Raw genomic sequence first — 19,332 nt, forward strand, 5'->3', positions numbered from 1 at the left:
CACCTGAACTCTGTCTGGAATATGACATAACAACAGACTAATGTCTCTTCAAATCCTCTTGCTTTCTTGTAGGTAAAAATATAACTTAGATTACTTTTTAACAGGAATGCTATTAACTCTGTGTGTTTGATAAGTATGGGCTTATGTTAGTAGACTTTCCTTTATAATTGTACTGAGCTGTATATTTGAGAGAACAATTTTGTCTTGGGCCATGGATATGTTCATATTTGATTATATTTTTTGAATCTTTTAAGTTCAGAATAATTTATATATTTTAGTATTACAGAGTCATACAATAATTCAGGTTGGAAGGCTTCTCTGGAGTTTTCTGGACCAACCTTCTGTTTGCAGTAAGATCAGCTATGAAACTCGAGTGTTCAGGGCTTCATACGCTCATAGGGCCTATTGATGTTAGGTACTTTCAAAGTTGAAAGAAAATGGGAAAATGTATGTGTATATGTATGTATACCTTCAGGAACAGTTTCAGTATTGCTGTGAATGAACCTATACAAAGTAATAGTGCTCATAAGATTGTTTTTCATTCTGAGAGATTATATCATATCAGAGTGTGGGATTAGTTTGAAGATGCGACTATTCTCTATAAAGATTGGAAGCAGAGGGTTTACCTTCTGTGCAGGCATATTTTCGTCAAAATTATTGGCAAGGAAAGCCCAGCAAAGTGATTGCTCTGCTGCTATATTCAAGTCCTCAAGTCCTCAGCTTGGATGGAGGATTTATAAATAGAACTTTGAGTGTGTCATATTTGTGTGTCATCTGCACAAACGAGCTCAAAGAAGAGTTTTTCCCTCTTTGTGCAACTTTTACCCACGGTTTCTAAAACTGCAGACTAAGGCTACCAACATAACTTGTCTTCCTTTCAAAATCCCTCCTCTTGTCAGCCTTGCAAGTGAAATCTCTGTGAATTTTCAAAATGAGGATTTAACTCAGTTGTCATTGGGATTTTAAGGCTATACAATGAAAAACAATAGGAAATTGAGCAGATTAATTTTTTTTAAAGCCTGAAATGCTTCAAGTTTGGCATGTTAAACTATGTATTACCATATCTAAGTCACTGTAAAGCCATACTACAGCTCATTTTATGAGTTAAAAACAAACAACACATAACTAACCAACCAAAAAAAAAAAAAGCTAAAATTCCACTTATCTTAGATTTTCAGAACATGGTTAAAGAGGACCTCCACATATTTTGCTAACACTATGGCCAAGATAACCTGAATACCTGTGTTGTCATTTCTCCCCTTTGGAAAACACCTACAAGCTATATTCTAAACTTTCATCATGGACTGAATTTGTTCCAATGAGGCCATGATGATTTTGCTCAGTAAATAATATAATCAATGGTATAGCATAGGCACAAAAAATAGGGGGTATAGAAAACATATTCCAGCAACTCATTTTAGTCTGTTCATGAATTTACCAGGGTTTAAACCTCTCAAACTGTTTTGTGACACTTAATGAGATTACTTTTTTTTTTTCCAGATAACAGAAATCTATCCTTGGAACAACAAAAAAAAAACATAGTCAGTGACACCTATCAAATGACTGATAGAATTATTTTTTTTTCTAATAGTGATTATTTTGCAGAAAATCACCTTGTCCTGCATTGTCTGCTTTCACTTAGAAAGTTGGCTTTAGGTTTGGTTTTTATCTTTTTTTTTGTCCCTTGAAAGCTTGTTACCATTTGTGATTTTTGTGTGTGTATATGTGTCTAATTTTCTATCAAAATATACTGAAAGATCTGTAGAATACAAAATTTTGGAGTGAGTGTCTTTTCTCATCAGGGTCCATTCACAAGTATCTAGTAGAGAAATATGTCGAAAAGATGGTGAAAGTACCTATTTATCATAAGTACTATATCTATATATATATTATAAGAGAGATCCTCCAGCTTGCTTTAAACAATATTTACAATATTGTAATTTATTGCAATATTTATTATTACTGAGAAATTAAGGTCTGAATAGACTAATAATGTAAAGGAAACTAATCCTTTTTGTTTGAGATTATTTTCAATACTGAGGCATAACTGATCCTAGAAGTTAAGGAAAAAAGTTCTTTATAAATCATATGCACTGTAAAATTCAGTGGACCTGACCTTGTCAAGAGCTAAGAAAGAAAATTAGAACGTGGGGAGTTTAGAAACATTTGCTCTAACAATTCTGGTCTCGGCTATTACTGTAAGCATCTGAAACATCTTTTCAGCTACGATTGAAGAAAAACTCAAAGATTTTAATTTGTCTTTACTAGCAGAGCTAGTACTTTGCCAAAGATGTTTGGTACTCATGATGCTACTCTGTCTTCTACTCTCTAACATGCAAACTGTTTCTCTCCTTCAAAATATTTGGAAATAAGTCTGGAAGAGAGGTATAGTCTGTAAGTTTAGCATGTGTTTGCATCTACTTCAACAACACTGAGATTTATTTTCTCAGACGGCAGGATCATACATTTTGGAAGGTCACCTGGTGTATGTGATAAGGAAGATCTTGCTGCGAGTCCACTAAACTTCAAAAATGAGAGATGTGCATTGTAACCCCCTTCATGAGCATGCAAGTTTTAGTGCTTGAACACCCCAATGAATAACTGAATGAATAACTGAAACTCAGTTGGAATTGATTTATGACATAGCTGTTACGTGGTCTTTTCTTTCTTAGCTCTTTCCCTGGCCAAGCCCCATTCCCTAGTTTCAGAGCCAGCAGTTCCACTGTGGTAAAGGAAAGCAGCACACAGGAGGAGCGATAGTAGTCTAGGAGCAACTACCACCCTCTCTGCTCTGACCCAAATGGAAATAATTCTAATATAAAGGAAGTGCAAGCTGAAAGGTGTCTCTCTTCTAGGTATTTCAGAAATTCTGTCCAAGTTGCATCTTGAGGTTGAACTGATTATTACTTACATTATTCGCATCCTATGGATCAAATCTAGGAACTAGAGTATCTAACTTACTCATTCTCTTCAATTTCTCCATGATTCTACCAATGAAAAGAAAGTCTTAAAATCTCTGGTGCACTTCACCTTTGTAACAGCAGAACTACAGAATATGTCTGACTACTGGCACAACAGAAATATCTGCTTATGCACATCCATTTCTCAGCGCTGTCACATTCAGTTGTATCCAACTTTGTAACAATGACTAACAGAAATGTTTTCCTTTGTCCTCCCCTAACAACTTTTATCACTTTCTACCGCTAGTAGGTTTTTGTTCATCTCAGAAATCATTAGTGTGATAATTCTGTAATTGTGCATGCTTTTTTTTTTTAAGAGGAAAATTGCTTTCTCTTGATTTGATTCTGTTTTGTCATATATTTCTTTTGCCTGCTTTAGAGATTGTCTTGGTATTTCACAAAGTTCTTACAACAGTACTTAAGTTACTCTGTTTGTTAGAGGGCATAATATTTCCCAGAATGATGGTGAGTGCATCGTCTATGTATTTTCCATGTTTTTCTGGGTCCAAATTATAACATCACTGATGACTTCTTTTTGAGCCTTCTAGTTTTACAGTAAAATACATTTTTTAAAAATGCATTCTTACAAGTTTTTTGAAGACTCCTTTTGTATAGTGAATAGTTTCTTCATTTCATTCCTGTTTTGATTAAGAGTCAAGTCTTACAGCATATCAGGTCTCTCATTTCCCACAAAGAAACATGCACCAGATAAGTTAATACTTGCTGCTGTCAAGAAAAACGTCTGAAGAAGTGCACAACAGTTCAAAGTATCATTAGTTCGTTAACAAACTTCTAGTTCTGTACAGCTGTTATGGGAGCCCTTTGCTCCATTTTTAAATTCTTCTGTAGTCTGTTTTTGCAGGTTATTGAGGTCAGTGAAGGCTATGAACTATTGCAGAAATTTATATCATTAGTTCGTTCTTTCTTGCTCAGTTCAAGGTAGCTTTTGCTTCAGGAATTTTTTACTGCAGATCATAGATTATATTTTGGGAACTTAACCTTATTTTTTTTTCTTTCTGCCATGTATGGACTTGGCTTTCTTTTTTATTCTTCTCATATCTTTGCAGAGTTTTATTCTCTCAGTCACTCTCAGCTGTAGCCGAGCTAGTATTTGGGGAATTCTCTGCTCAATTATTTCACTTACGCCTTATTTTCTTCTACTGCTTCTTCTGTATTTTGCCCTTTCTCTAGGGCTAGGATCTACTTTTTATATGGTGTCTTAAAGACAGCTTGAAGAAATGCCTATACAAAAGTATCTGGCATCAACAGCAGTGTATTTTATTCAAGATAGCTTCAAATTTGGTTGGTTTCCCAGCACCTTTTCATCCTTTCCAGGAGCTGTTGTATCTCTGCCTTTGCTTTTAATTTAATTCACCAACATTTTTCTTTCTTTGCTGTTCTACAATGGCAGCATATGACTTTCCAATCTTCTTGACAAACCTACTCTAACAGTAGTAAGGGGAAACAAAACATTTTATGTATACTAAAGCTACATGAGGCAAAATGTTTTCATGTGTAGACATTTCTACATGCAGTGTTATCTACAGTATGAAAGTAGTAATTACTGTATCTGTAGCTCTGATAGTGTTTCATGAGTTTTGTAAACTAATCTCATTGATATAATATAGTTAACTAAATAATTGCTTCACATAATCTTACTTGTAGTGCAGTCTTGATGTCTACACTTAGGAGAAATTGATTATAGTGCCTGGCAGTCCTTTTGCATGCAACACTTCTCTAGGGCTCCAAAAAACATTGCTGCTATTTCTATTTATATATACTTTCCTTGAGGAAAAAATAAGATGCATGTCACATAAGGCATTGGGCTGCCTTTGGCATATGTGACTATTCCTAGTCTTAATGTGTGGCACAGAGGGCTAGCTTTGGGCTCTTAGCCACAGCCCTTCACTGGGAGAGAGATAACATCACTTCAGGAGAAGCGAGAAAGATGTCTTGCCAGAGAAGATTTGTCATGTCTTTCCTGAATCCAGCCATATGGCTGGTTCAGAGGAACAAGGGAAAGGCCATATACAATGGAAAATTATTATCCTTTCATGCATATTTTTTTCCTGCTCCAACTGAAAATGGTGTTATTTTGTACCAGTGTATGCCCCCAGAACATCTCCCCCAACATGGGACTGACTATGTGTGTCCTTTGCCAAACCAAACCAAAAGCTTTGTGCTGCACCTTGTGGATATTCCTTGTTGGTTAGTCCGAAGAGGTATCAGTTTTAATGAAAATGGTTTGCTTGATTTGTAAAAAAAAAAAACAAACAAAAAAAAAAACAGTATTTCTTGGAGCCCTGGAAAGGTAGTGCAGAAGTACTGCTGGGTAGCAGGCTTTTCAATTTCAAAATGCTTTAGGAACATCAGCTGTCATCACCCCAGCAACTCCATGTGTGATGTTATCCGTGATGGCAAGTCTGAATTGAGTTTTAGGCTCTGCAACTATTTGAAACAGATCCTTACTTATTTCCTGACAGAGTTAGTACTATGACTGCCAAACTTAGTAGACTGTTTCCTCTTGCCTATGTATAATCAAAGCTGACAGCTGTTAAGTGATCAGGGTATTTGTGCTGGGCGGACCCTGGCTGACTGCAAGATCCTGACCCAACCATTCTCTCACTCCCCTTCCTCAGCAGGACAGGGGAAGAAAATAAGATGTAAAAGCCTGTGGGTTGAGATAAAGATGGGGAGATTGATTACTAATTACTATCAATGGGCAAAACAGACTCAGTTCAACTCAGAATTTAGTTTATTGCCATTTAAAAATAGAATTGGACAGTGAGAAATTAAGACAAAACTTGAAGCAGCACTGTGGGATGGGGAGTGGGGGTTGCAGTCAGTCCGTAACAGTTCCTCCCTGCCACTTCTTCCTCACACTGTTCCCTGCTCCAGAGTGGGTCCTTCCCATGGACTACAGTCCTTCAGGATAAACCTGCTCCAGGTTGGGCTTTCCATGAGCTGCAGCTCATTCAGGAAATACTCAGCTGCTTCAGTGAGGGGGCCTCCACAGGCTGCAGTGCAGAGATTTGCTCTGATATAATCCTCCTTGGGCTGCAGGGGGACAGCCTGCTCCACCATGATCCTCTCCATGAGCTGCAGGGGAACTTCTGCTTTGGCACCTGGAGCAACTCCTCCCCCTCCTTCTTCACTGATCTTGGTGTCTGCAGGACTTCTCACGCCTTTTTTCCTCACTTCTTGTTGCCTGTGCAGCATTTTGCCCTTTCTGAAGTACCTTTTACCCAAAGTGCCACAAGACTCAGCTGCGTCCTGCACTGGGTCTGTTGGAGTTGGCTGTATCCAGCATGGAGCAGCCCCTGGCCTCTTCTCACAGAGGGCACCCCTGCAGCCTCCCCACTGCCAACACCTTGCCTCCTTCATCCAATGTTTCACATAAAAGAGCTAACAAGAATTGAACCTAAGACTTCTAGCGTAGGTTTGAAAGTAGAACAATGTTTCATTGAGTCTCTTGATAGAGTGAAATACTAGTTAGACTAAAATAATAAAATTGGAAGAAAATGGAAGAAACCTGACCTAGTCAGTTATAATACAGAACAAGTAAATTATTACAATAGTGAAGAGTAAAATAATATAAATATTAAGGGAATACTTTTATAAATATAAAGGAACGGAATAAGGAAAAATAAAATCTCCCAAATTTAGTGTGCTGTGGTTGGTATTAACTTTTCTGATAATGAGTGAAGCTCTTACTCAGCAAAATAGACAAAATAGCTAGGAACCTAATAATAAAACTGAAATTACTCCTGAAAGAAACAAAAGGTGCCTAATATCTTGAAAAGCAAAAAGAAGTTTTATTGCATTGTTTCAGGTGGCAAACCTCCCAGGATCCTCCAACTACTGTAGTACAATAGATTCAAGGTAGAGAAATGGATGAGGTAGGAAAAAGTATTGTATTAGTGAAGAACACCCCTTTTAGCTGAGGTCTCAGTATGGAAATCATCTCTGAAAAAATATAAAAGTAAGACTGGTAGTAAAAGACAGCTTTGTATCATTTATAGAGGAAGCACTAGTTACTGACAATGAAAGTATAATTACTGTAAAGTTAGATGTAATGTAGAGTGACTACAACTCATGTAACACTTTGCTTCTACACAAAATAAATGTGTTCTTTAGTAAGCAATGACATAATATATATCTTAAAAAGAAAACAGTGTTTGTGCAAATACATCTAAGTTGTTCTTGACTTTTACAATAAGTAGATACAAAGAGCAGTTTGAATGGGATCAGCCCATATCTTAGAAAGACGATATGCTCTTTTCTTTGCTCCCTCCATTTACCCCAATTCTGCCAACATTCCTGGTCAAATGCCAACACCTGTATGGCCAATTTACCCAACCTGCGTACTGGTCGGCTCAATGGGCTGGAATAACTGACCAAAACCTGCATGTATTGCCAGCCAGCCAGCATGTCTGCATGTACTCCTTGCACCATTTCATCTGTTGCCAGCTTATTCATGCCTGATGTTTGCTTGGCTCTTCCCCCTCTTCTGTCACACTGACCAGCGTAGTGTTGCCTGACTAACTGCACTGGTTTTGAATATTGAGAAGCAGTGTTTATAGCCAGGCACAAAGGGAGAGAAAAGTGAATTCACAGTGTATTGGAGTGGTTCTTATCTGGCAAAAAAAAAAAAAAAAAAAAAAGTAAAATCCTTTATGCTGCCTCCCACTCTTCCCAAATTTCCCTCTTATTCTTTTTCTTCCTACTTTGCACTGTATGGCATGGGCAGCATGTGCCCCAAACAGATCTAGTTCTTTCCTTCACCATGCACCGACTAGTCCAAATAGGTGAATCTATGTCAGAAACAAAGTTCAAAGCAGGCTAAAATGTCCCCAGTTGTCATATTTATTCCCTGAGGACTAGCAGTACAAGATATTTGTGGGCCTAAGCCCAGTTTGCAATTACCCTCATCTCACTGTTCAATTCGCTGTCACTGCCTATCTACCCTGCCTGTTTCCAGGTCTGGTGGTATAGAAATTATTTTTTTTTTATTTCAGTATAGGTTACTAAGAAGCAGCAACTCAGTTTGCAGGGTCTTCTTTGGCAAGTTGGCTTGGATAAAAATGACAGCCAAATCTTCTGCTGCCTGCATCTCTGCAAAAATGGTTCTTTGCCATGACTCCAACCAAATGGGTACTTGCTGCTGGCACTGTTAAAGACAGCCTGTACAGAATGTTACTGTATAAACAGTTTCTCCCCTGCTTTCTTGCTGATCTCACTTCCATGCTAGGATATGCTGCAAATTGCTATTGTGGAAGCCTTGCTCATCTCAACCTCATGTAGCAAAGTAACATGCTGCAGGTATCTGTGGAAACATGATCTGACAAAGCTGAAGATGGTGGCAGGGGATCATCTCATGGAGAAGGTTCACCATGTGAATGTCTTGCCATATTGCCGCTAGCTTTGTGTATGCAGCTAGCAGTAATGTTAAAATACTTGTAAAGGAATGGGGTATAGTTTTGGAAGGTTGTTCAGCTTGTAGGTGACTGCTTTGGGAAGGACGATATGGATTACTCTGCGATATTTTAATGTTCAAGGTGACTGGAGTTTTCTGCAAACCATTCTCAATCTTGATTTGGAGTCTGACTTGGTAGTATAAAATGTTTTGAGGCCAGTTTTGCTATAGTTCAGTATTTGAGCCAAAAGAAGAATAACATGGTTAATTTATGGAATTCCTTTGAGTAGTTTGGCTGGAGAACCTTGTTTTAATCTTTCTTTAATTTTCTTGCAAAACTTTTTTTCAGTTTGTAGCCTATGTCATTTTAGATGTGGTTTCCAGGAAAACTTTATGGGCCCTGCCATACCTGCCATGCCATATTTCTTTTCCTGGTGACCATTGTTGACCCAGACATATAAATAGGGACAGCAAGTCTAGATCCTTACCTGAACTTCAGGGGATGTGTGCTCTGACCCCAGACCCTAGGTGAAAGAAAGGTCCCGTGCTATGCAGCCATTCAAATAGCCTGAAGCTTTGTGGGCTTAGTGCTTGTCTTCTTTCTATGTATGACTGCCAGGGCCTAAAGTTCTGTTCAGAAAAGACGGCAGTTCAAAAATCTTCACAGAGAGGACCATGTCAGAGCAATTCCCCACACTGCAGCCTGTGGAGGCCCCCTCACTGAAGCAGTAGGAGTATTTCCTGAATGAGCTGCAGCCCATGGAAAGCCCTCCTTGGAGCAGGTTATTAGTTAGTGAAAAGAATCCAGTGGAGACTGTAAATCCTTGACAGATTGGCCTTGAAATCGGGCAAGAAAGCAGGGAGGGCAGAAAGAGAGAATGGACAACAGAAAAGGCAGAAAAAGCTTTAGAAAATAGGGAAAAAATCTGTAATAGGTTGAAAAGTGAGATTTAAATTAAAAAAAAAAAAAGAAGAAGAAAGCATTCATCTGTGATAGAGAATCTTTGCTTTAACAGGGCAAAAAGGAAGTAGAGTTGAACATGAAAATGTATGGGTTATTTTCAGATAACAATATTCCCCTTTGGACTTTTTAGAATGGCTTTTAAATTATTGGAGATACGTATTAACATACCTAGCAATTAAGATAAGCATCTAGCTTTTCAAGCAAAGAAAAAATTCACAGATTTGAATTGATTTTTGTTTTGCAGATCCACAAAGACTCACCCTGGGCCAGTTGTACATTTAAGTGACAGCCCAAGAGATGAGGGAAAAGTGAGTACAACTAATGATAAAAAATATTGCAACATTTCATAGCCTTCATTGACCTTAATAGCTCTTCCTCTTTTCTTATTCGCTAATTATATTATTTGCTTTCATTATATATTTGTAAGGTCACTGTTTTCCAGTTTAAAAAAAAAATATCTCTTTGGACAATGTTAATGAGTAAAAATCTGTGATACAGACAACATCCTTTGAAACTTCTAGCCAGTCAAAATTGTTCCTTATTAAATAAATGTGAGTTTTGCTAAAGTAAGAATTGATTAAAAATTGTAAAAATTGTGTCAGGACCTTGGTATATGCAAAAGCATGCTATTATGAGGGCATTATAGTAAGTTCTCATAAGATTTTATAAGTCACTTCTTATGCAAGAATAATAATGATAGCAACCCCCATTTGGAACTTGCTGCTGTTTGTGAGCAGCTGAGAATAGCAAAGAGCTGTCAAGAAGTGAAAGCAAAACTAGTAGTTAGAGTGTTAGGGTTGTGACTGATACCATCAGGAGGCAAAATCTGAGTTGGCTTTATTTCTGTGGTATCTTTTCCAAAATGAAATTTGATTGCCAGACTGCCAGCTTTATCATAACTGTTTCTATTTCTTTGCTGCTACTGTTTTTTTTTGTTGTTGTTGTTTTTTCTTTTCATTTTTTTTTTAGCATTTTGCTAAAATGCTAAGCTATTTAACTATTTTATCTTTTCGATCACTTTCACCAGTTGCATTTCAGTGAGTATTTATATGGGACTGCGTTTTACAAACGGTGTATCTATTCAACAGTGCGTCTAACTTAAGTAACAGCTACAGTTATTGGAAACTAGAAGCATTCTGAATTTCTGTTACTGCATGGAAATACAGTTGCTTGTTGCTCAGAGGGCACTTTGGAGATATCTGGGCACTGATGAACTACTGGCATACTAACAAGGCTCTCGCAACAGCAAAATCAGGTGGATCCCTATTAAAAACAAACATCAGAAGTTTATGGGGAGAAAGGGTAGGGAATGCAAGACACATTGAAACTGTCCCAGTGCAGCTGTTTATATCGTTGATAGACTGAGGGTGGCATAAAGAACAAATTGGTGCTAACAAGTTACTTGCAGATTTGCAGAACGTGGAATTGGCAGTTTGATACTTACTGGAAAATATCAGTAAAAGGTACACAGAGACATAAGAGAAGTTTGAAGCACTGAATCAAAAGACAGCTCCAGATGAAAAGACCCAATATTAGAGGAAAAAATAAACTAAATTTTTCAACTAATTCACATCAAACTTTGGTTGAAAAAAATAAAGGAAAAAAACAGTCTTTTTTCAGAAAGGGGAAATGGAAAAAAGAAATACAACCCAAACTTCTGGGACTTTTGCTGTTCAACATAGTTATAAACAACCTAGAAAAGAGTGTAAATGCGTAGTTGACATGCCTGCTGAATACTGAGTATAGCTCATGTCTTCCTATCTCAAAAAGAATGTAATCACACTAGAATAAATACAGAGAAGGGGCAAAGTTTTCTATATGAGGTGCAACTAAGCCAGACAAGGCAATTAATTGTGGAAAGCAGCTGATTGTGATTCTGAGTTTGAAAATGCCAATTATTGCAAAGAGGGTAGAAAGAGTTCATAGTCTCTTTCAATGCAAACCCTAAAAGGATATTGTCAGAGATCTAGGGACTCTGGGTATCTGGCAATACAAGTACAAGTTAAGACAGTTCAGACAGAAGCTTTATGAATTATGATCATAGTGAGAGAACATTTGGACAGCATCTGCCCCTCTGCTTTCCTGTCCTCTGCCAAGTGATTGCAGAGACCCAACCTACATACTGTTTCAGAAAAAAAAATAGAAAGAAAAAAAAAAGTGAGGAAAACCAATCATTCCGATGTTAACAAAGTCAGGTATCCATCCCTGAGAGGGATGGACTCCTTTAAGTAGCTTGTTAGCTGCCACAATTCTGAGGCAATAAAACAGTGAATATGTGATGATATGGCAATGGCTTTTGGTGAAACCTATAGACTATAAGAGGATAAACTCAGTATCGTTTTAGCTGAGAAGTGGGGATTTGGAATCACAGCTTTTAGTTGAAATAAATGCTCTTTTTGTTAGGAAAAACTTCTTAGTCTAAACTTCCAAATCTTAAATATTACTAATTTTGCCACCACAGTATCAAATGAAGCTGGCAAAAACTGGATTCCAGACAAGCCATTTAAGTGCCTTCTCAAATGTGCAATGGGTAGAAGCTATTCCAGGTAGTGCTGCAGGTGCTAAAAATGTATGTGGGTCACATGGGGGAACAAGAAAAGTTCACACAAGAGAAATCAATGTGAGGGTTTTGGAAGAGGTTCGCCAAATTTTCCTAAGATGTTATTAAAGATGACTTTAACTGGAGTTATGTCTAGTTGAGAAGCTGGCTATCATTGAATCAGGCTGTGAGAATATGGGAGAGTATAAATACTCACCCTCCTCACATATTCTTTGATATTTCAATTTGGCTGTTTAAGTACAAGACCTACCTGTTGCGACAGGTAGACCTTTTGCTTAATTCAGTAGAGCTGTTCTTAAGAAACAGGTAATAGAGCTGTTCCGAGATCTACTTATCTTGCTTAGCTCCTCAGCTTCAAGTAGACCAAAGACCACTGAAAGGTGTTGGTGGAAGAAAGCTCACTGCCCAAATCACTTTGTGAGGTGGCAGCAGATATAAGTATTCTTAACACATGCTTCAAAAATTAAAAAGTGGGTAACAATTTAGTCATAATCATTGCTGGAAATACAGGTATTCTTGTACTCCACAGATTACAGTTCTGGGCTTATTTCCCTGAAGTAAACAAGTAGCATTCCCCTATGGGATTGATGCACTCAGTTGTTGAGAGCCCCAAAACATAGACAAATTTTTCCAAAGCTAGGACAATCATTTATTTCTTTTTGAAAGCCAGGGGAATATGTGTGCCAGCTGTATATTCATTAAAAAAAAAAAAAAAACACTAAAAGTTCAGTAGTTGATGACCAGTTTTTCTGTGCCAGAAGAGTGACTGTAATTCCAGAAGACTTCTGCCATTCAAATTTTTTCCAGAGTGTCCTCCAGGCAAACTATCAGGGCAGATTTTGGAGACAGTCTCTGTCACAAATCTAGCAAGCAGTGGTTGGAAGACGACAGAGAATTTGGGCATTAGTGTGCTACTTAAGAGCAATTTGGGGACCTAGTGATTAACTTCATGAACTGTGTCTGCCAAATCAGTAAGTGTACATTAGGAACAGACTGAAGTACACAGACATTTTAAGTGGCAGATATGTAGCAAACAGGATTTTTCTTGCTGACACAGAAGAAGATATTAACTCCAATGATCTGCAGTTTCCCAGCAACTAGAGAAAGTTTAATAGGAAAAGGTTTAATGTTATTAACCATTAGCTGGTGGACTAAAGTTCCTATCTCTGAGTCTGTGTTCTGAGATCTAATAACACCTAAATATAGTGTGCATTTGGCAAGCTTTCTATCTTCTCCCCATGGCTGTTTTGTGCTACCAGGGGACTGGCTGGCATGTACCAAGATGCAGATTGTTGATTGTAAAGGAGATATTTCCCTTAAGCATCATCATCAAAAGCATTCCAGGAATAAGGATTTATTTAGTCAGAAAGAATGTGGAGCAACTCCACTGGACAAGGAAGGTTGTGCCAGGATTCCTCCATACTTTAAATTCTATGCAGCCTTCTTTATGATTCTTAATCATATTAAGCAAGATAAATGGGGTGTCAGAAACACAATTGGAATTAAATATGTGTGGGTTTTTTTTTTGTTTGTTTGTTTGTTTTCCCTGGACTCCTTTCATACATACTTATTTTTCTTGTTTGTCTGTTTTCTCCTCCAACTGCATTTATGGGTGTTTTATTTTTCACCATATTGACTAGTACAGATATAGAGCTTGTCTTACAGATCTCTTACAATAGTCAAGAGGAGTGAGAACATTTGAGTTTTCTATGGTTCCGGCAGGTTAGATTTCAGAGCATCGTGAATATACTGGCAATGAGACCAATCGCATTCACCCTGATGGAATTCTGACTTTGTTATACCACAGGACTATTAGTTAAGCAGCATGGCTACCATCTGAGCAAATGAGAAAGAGAGAGAAATTCCTGGCTATGCAGCAGATCTGTTCATCTTTTAACTTCTTCCCTGAAATCACAGTACTTTTTATCTTGCAGTTCTATAGTGCCATTGTGCATTAAGCATTTCAGCAACAGATCAGGTGGAAGGCTGTCCCTGACAGGAGGTATTTAACCTTTTTAGTAATTACCTGGGGCACAATAACTTTGCAAAAAGAGTGATACAAATCAAAAGGCAAGCCTGCTGCACTTGGGAAAAAAGCTTATTATGAAACAGGGTCACATACTAAATGCTTTTCTATTCATTTCCTTATTATATTTGTATGAAAACTGAGATGGAAAGAATACTGGTAGATACAAACCAAACCCACCTGGTTTGGTACCCAGCTGTAATGCACTAGTGAAGACAGTAAAAAAAAGCACTCAGACTCTGTAAGATATCCATTATCTACATTTTATTGGATTTAATATAAAAAGGAAAAAGAGAAGATAGATAATCTTATATTCCTGAGATGCTGGAAGCTGCAAGTTGTGCAGCATCAGAGTGGCCTCTGATAAGGGCACAACACACTCTGCTGATCCCATCTGTGAAGAAGTTCACCAGTATTTTGGTCTTTAGAACTCTTAAAAGATTTACTTACAGAGGTATATAAATATATATATTTATTTATTTATTTTTCAATTCTACTGTCAAGTAAAAGGCTGTTCACATGAGAACATACTGGTTTACATTATCATAAAGACAGGGACACATGGGTACTGTAATTACCATTACTAAGTGGGAGCTGCTTACAGGTTTCTCCTTTACAATTACCAGGCTATGTTTATCTTGCAGTCAAAGAATATGTGCAGCACACCCTATCACAGCACTGGCCTGCACATACTCAGGTCAGCTGTTATGTGGATCACTAATTCCTGGATATAGTTGTCTCTTTTTAGGATCACTTCACAAGCAGCAAAAGAAGTTGCAGTAAGGCACTTTGTACACTTCCCCAGTGGCGATCTACTATGTCAGAATACCATATGGCATCCTGACACTGGTGCTATCCAGTTAGCTGTATGCTTTCAGAACAGCAATGTTGTTTCACATTTACTCTGCTACAGAATCCCATATGGACCTGTCCAGAGAAAAAAGTGATAAATGTTCTGGAATTTCTCCAAGACAGTTTGAATATTGTTCAGGAGCAAAATTCTTAAATAATCAAATACTGTTCCTATTCAGGTATTAAATATATTAACTGTAAGTCATTCCCAGATCATGTAATTCATCTCCACATAAAGAATACTCTCCTGGCAATACAGAGAATCATATCTAGTATGATTGAGAGACTAGAGTATTCCTAGACTCTGTATACAGCAGTATTGATGATATTTGACTTGAAAAAAAAAATGATGTTTTGTTTAGAAGTCCAGCAGTTTTATTTTTAATGACATGCAAGCTGAAGTGAGTGATAGCAAAGATTTTGGTAAGACTTCACAGACTAAAAGATAGTCTTGTAATTCTTCCACTCAAATTCTTAATAACTGTAAATTCTTGCCTGCAATCTGTGCTCCGTGTATTTATGGACAAAGAACAATTACAGTTACCACTGCCAGATGTATAAAAATAGTCCATAACCGAAACAAGTAAGTCTGCCATTATGGTCATTCCCAGTCTTCACATCCAAAGACAGATTCTTAGGAAAACAGACTCTCTGGGAGGCAATTTGCAGAATGCCTAAGTAGACCAGACGTCATATCTTCCATAAGATCTGGAATGAACTGTATTCAAATGAAGGGTACTCACTATAGTGACAGATGAATAATTTAGTTCTTTTCAATAGAAATAAAGAGAATGCATTGTGTTCATTCTTATTTTTTTCTGAGCATTTTTTTTCTCCTCTTTCATCCTTTGACAAGTCTTACTTGTTAGTATGTCTCAGGTGTGCATGATTTTATGACATACTAATTCTAGAAGAAGTAAAAAATAGCATACCGCTTAGTTTATTTTCAATTTCTGGAAAAGTAAGTCATTTATTTTCTGCAAGAGGAGTTCTTCGAAATGTTTTAAAGAAATAGAAGGCAGAAGTTAAAGAAATATATTTAGCTGAGTGAGAGTTTAATCTGGTGACTCTTTGGTTTTACGTTATTTAAGTAACCTCTTGGGTGTCAAACTGTTTTCCCTTCAACCTAGGGATAAGGAAAATAAGAGCTGAGAGGAACATAGTATATTTGTATTTTTCTCAACAGGCATAAAATTGTGAAGACTATCCACATACATATTCTTGCAGGAAAAAAATGGTGTATAAAGCATGTTTTATTTCCATATCAGAACTTACATTGTCAGTCAATAATTAATAATAATTAAATAATAATCAAATAATAATAATTTGAAAGCAGGTATTATGTGTAAACTACAATCTTACACATCCACTTGGCATTTTCTTTTTATAATGCTTATGTATTTTGAAAAAAAATCTTAAAACTCTGAAGTTCTTCAATATTAGTATATGCCTTTTTTATCTGAAAGTATAATTGTGTCTGTTTCCGTCCCCCAGCTATTGATAGGCTATGAAAATGGGACTGTAGTACTCTGGGACTTACGATCTAAAAGAGCTGATCTGAGAGCTTATTATGATGAGGTAAGCAATTTCCATTAATTCAGAAAAACTGTTATTCAGCAGTTTGTCATATGTCTTATCAAGCAGATGGATATTTATCTTAAAGCACTGCTTGTTCTGGTAATACTGTTTGTGCTCTGCTTTTGAGCAACTTATTGACAACAGAAATCAAAACCTGAGATCTCTAGTTGTACTGCATTAGCCCCTTTTGAGTGTACTACAACAGAATCTCTTGCCCTTGATTCTGACAAGTTCATCAGCTTCTGTGTGGGGTTCCCCAGTTGAATAGAGTATAGCAATGAGCTGACCTGAAATACAGCTACATTAGGAATTTTATTATTATCTTTATTGAGTATTACTAGAATATCAGCATGAAAGCCAAATTACTTTGTAGGTCTATTCATATTACCCAGTATTCAGGAGCCGTGTAAAAAGTTTTCAGAATTGTATACTCACTTCTATCAGAATATTGACTCTTGCTGTTTGTAAGCAGATTGTATCAAACACACATACAGTTCTTGTATCAATAAACATGTTGTTTCAAAAATAAATATATTCGTATTTATTATGATTTTTGTGCTGCCCTTAGAGAAAAATTTGATTTGTTCTACCAACCCTTCTGTAAGTTCACCATGGATGAGCATGAATGCAACTAAAACTGAAGGTAGCAAAGGAAATTTTGTGTTAAGTTATCCAGGCAGTAATTGGTTTCTTGTAGCTCTTTTTCCTTGTTTCTCTTATTACCTCATTAGATGTAAGGAGTGTACACATTTGTTTTCACTCTAAAAGTTAATCTGAATATATCCTGAAGTCTTTTTTCTTTTTTTTTCACAGACACATTAACACTACACCAAGCTTCAAGTTTAAAATTCTGAGCATTCACAAAACAAATGTTGTACAGGACAGGGTAATTCAGACTTTAAACGTGCCAACATTTAAGCCTCAAGATGTGTCCCACTGTGCTGTCTCTAAGTGACAGTCTGCCTGTGCACACGTTTGTGAAAATGCACCTATTCTATTCCTGGAGATTGGACAACTTTATACGGGTCTCTTAAGGGGGTGCCTGTTCATTCACTGTCTTCTCTTGTGCTCAGGAAGCAAATGCATAAAAGATCTTCATAATACCGTTTCCATTCTTTTTAATTGCTTGTTGAGACAGAGTGGTTGGGTGTTGAATATTTCTTGTGGTTTAATTGTTCCACATTTTTCAGTACTGTCCTCAGGAATTGTCTTTGTTTTGTTTTGTTGTTTTTTTGTTTTTTGTTTGTTTTACAGTCATTTGCTTTCCTCCTCAGTGGTTACTTGCTGTGTCATTACTCCACTTTGTTCAGCTTAGGATGGCTTGCTATTGTCTACTGACATACTTGCAAGTTTTTTCTGCTGTCTGTAAAAGGGTTGTGTGAACTAGCTACTGTACTTTATTCCAGACTTTCAGGCTCCAGATTGGTAATGTTCCAGATCTGCTAGTATTCCTCTAGGAAATCCCTAAAAGAGGTTTCTTTTTAAATCCTGAGTTATATAGCTTTTATGAGTCACAAATGGTTAGTTCAGCATGTGTCACTTGGTATTTGGCACCAAAACAAAAGTTTTCAAACCTGAGCCTCTTCTTACAGAATGGTCACCTAAGATCAGATCCAGAAAACATTGTTTCCGCTCCCCTTCACCATTCTGTGTGGACTGATGGAAGTGCTCTGTGCCCTATGATATCTGACCAATGTTTTTGGATTGTTGTTCTGGCCAGCCAATTGCAATTTCACAGTATCTGAGGTTTCAGATAAAGTGCTGTAATTGTTCTGTACCTTCATTGAATATCAAAATGCCTCTTTGAATAGGGTATGAATGAAATTAAGCCAGACAATTTTTTCTTATACCATTATACTTTCTTTAGCACCAGTTTTGAAACTGATGTAGTCATCGTATTCAATGGTGAAAGAACTGGGGATCTCGTCTAACTCACTACTTGCTCTTCTGGCATCTCTAAGGATAGTCAGATGTCAGTATCATTATTTGGCCTATCAGTGGAGCAGGTTCTTCTGTTCAGTATCCAAAATTTCCCTGGCACCAGGCTTCTCCAAGGAAGAGGCACTTGGAGCATAGAGTGAGAAGCAGGTTATTTTCTTGTCTTTGATGCACCGTGAGTGTTCATCACCAAGGCCAGTTCTTTCTTCTCTGTAATCTTCTTCAGATAGGCATCCAGCTTGGTAATGTCACTCAACATTAAGCACAGGGTAAGCATCCTCAGGACTCCATCTTGATACTTATCCTTTCACAGGATCAAGCCTCAGTTGGTTTCCTCTTCAGCAGGGTTGGATTCCTGTCTCCCCAGACATGTTGAGAAGCAGGCTCTCTGGTGTCACTGTGCAGCACAGGAGCAAGAAGTTAACAGCAGATATTTTTTATACTGTAGGGGAAAGGAGACTGGTAACTGATTGTGTACCTACGAATCTAAGTTTGTTTTTTTTTTTTTTTTTTTAAGTTCAAGATGAGACCTATATCTGCTGTAATTCGGTTGTCATAGAGAGGAATAGTCTCGTATCTCATTACTTTAAAGATGCTTGGTTTAGTATAGCTACAGGAAATGTTTCCATGTCATTGTCATTGAGAAATGTTATTAAAAGGTCTCTTCCATTCATTTTTTTTCACTATGTTGAATGCTGTTTTTTTAATTGTGTAGTGGACATTCAGCTCAGATGGAACAGGTCCTTTTTCGTTAACATTCTCATTTGAACAGCTGGCTAACAAAAGGTTCATTGAGAGACAATGGTTCTTATTCCACTAGGACATCACCACTGTGAAATCTTGCCTGTCCTTTCTAGGCTGCATGGTATTGTCATACCAGTGTGATGCTTCACATCACATGAGTCTTGCAGACCTGGATACATGACATATGTTGCAGACATCTCCTCAGAATATGGGCAATCTTATGACTGTGCATTTAGTTGTTTCCTACAATATTAGCAGGATCTGCCCAATACTTGCAGAAATATGTCCTTTCAT

The 19,332-nt window shown here is 37.3% G+C and overlaps 1 protein-coding gene across 2 annotated transcripts in view; it reads left to right on the plus strand.

Annotated features, from left to right (window-relative positions):
* The window catches only part of STXBP5L (syntaxin binding protein 5L), a 196,651-nt gene that overhangs the window by 98,486 nt on the left and 78,833 nt on the right, over positions 1-19,332 (plus strand). For both annotated transcript variants that reach the window (XM_035540508.2, XM_035540509.2), the window contains exons 6-7: positions 9,585-9,648; positions 16,273-16,356. In XM_035540508.2, the coding sequence (XP_035396401.1) occupies positions 9,585-9,648; positions 16,273-16,356 (148 nt within the window). The remainder of the gene's footprint in view (positions 1-9,584; positions 9,649-16,272; positions 16,357-19,332) is intronic.

This window comes from Cygnus atratus, chromosome 1 (genome assembly GCF_013377495.2).
Source record: "Cygnus atratus isolate AKBS03 ecotype Queensland, Australia chromosome 1, CAtr_DNAZoo_HiC_assembly, whole genome shotgun sequence".
NCBI classification, from domain to species: Eukaryota; Metazoa; Chordata; class Aves; order Anseriformes; family Anatidae; genus Cygnus; species Cygnus atratus.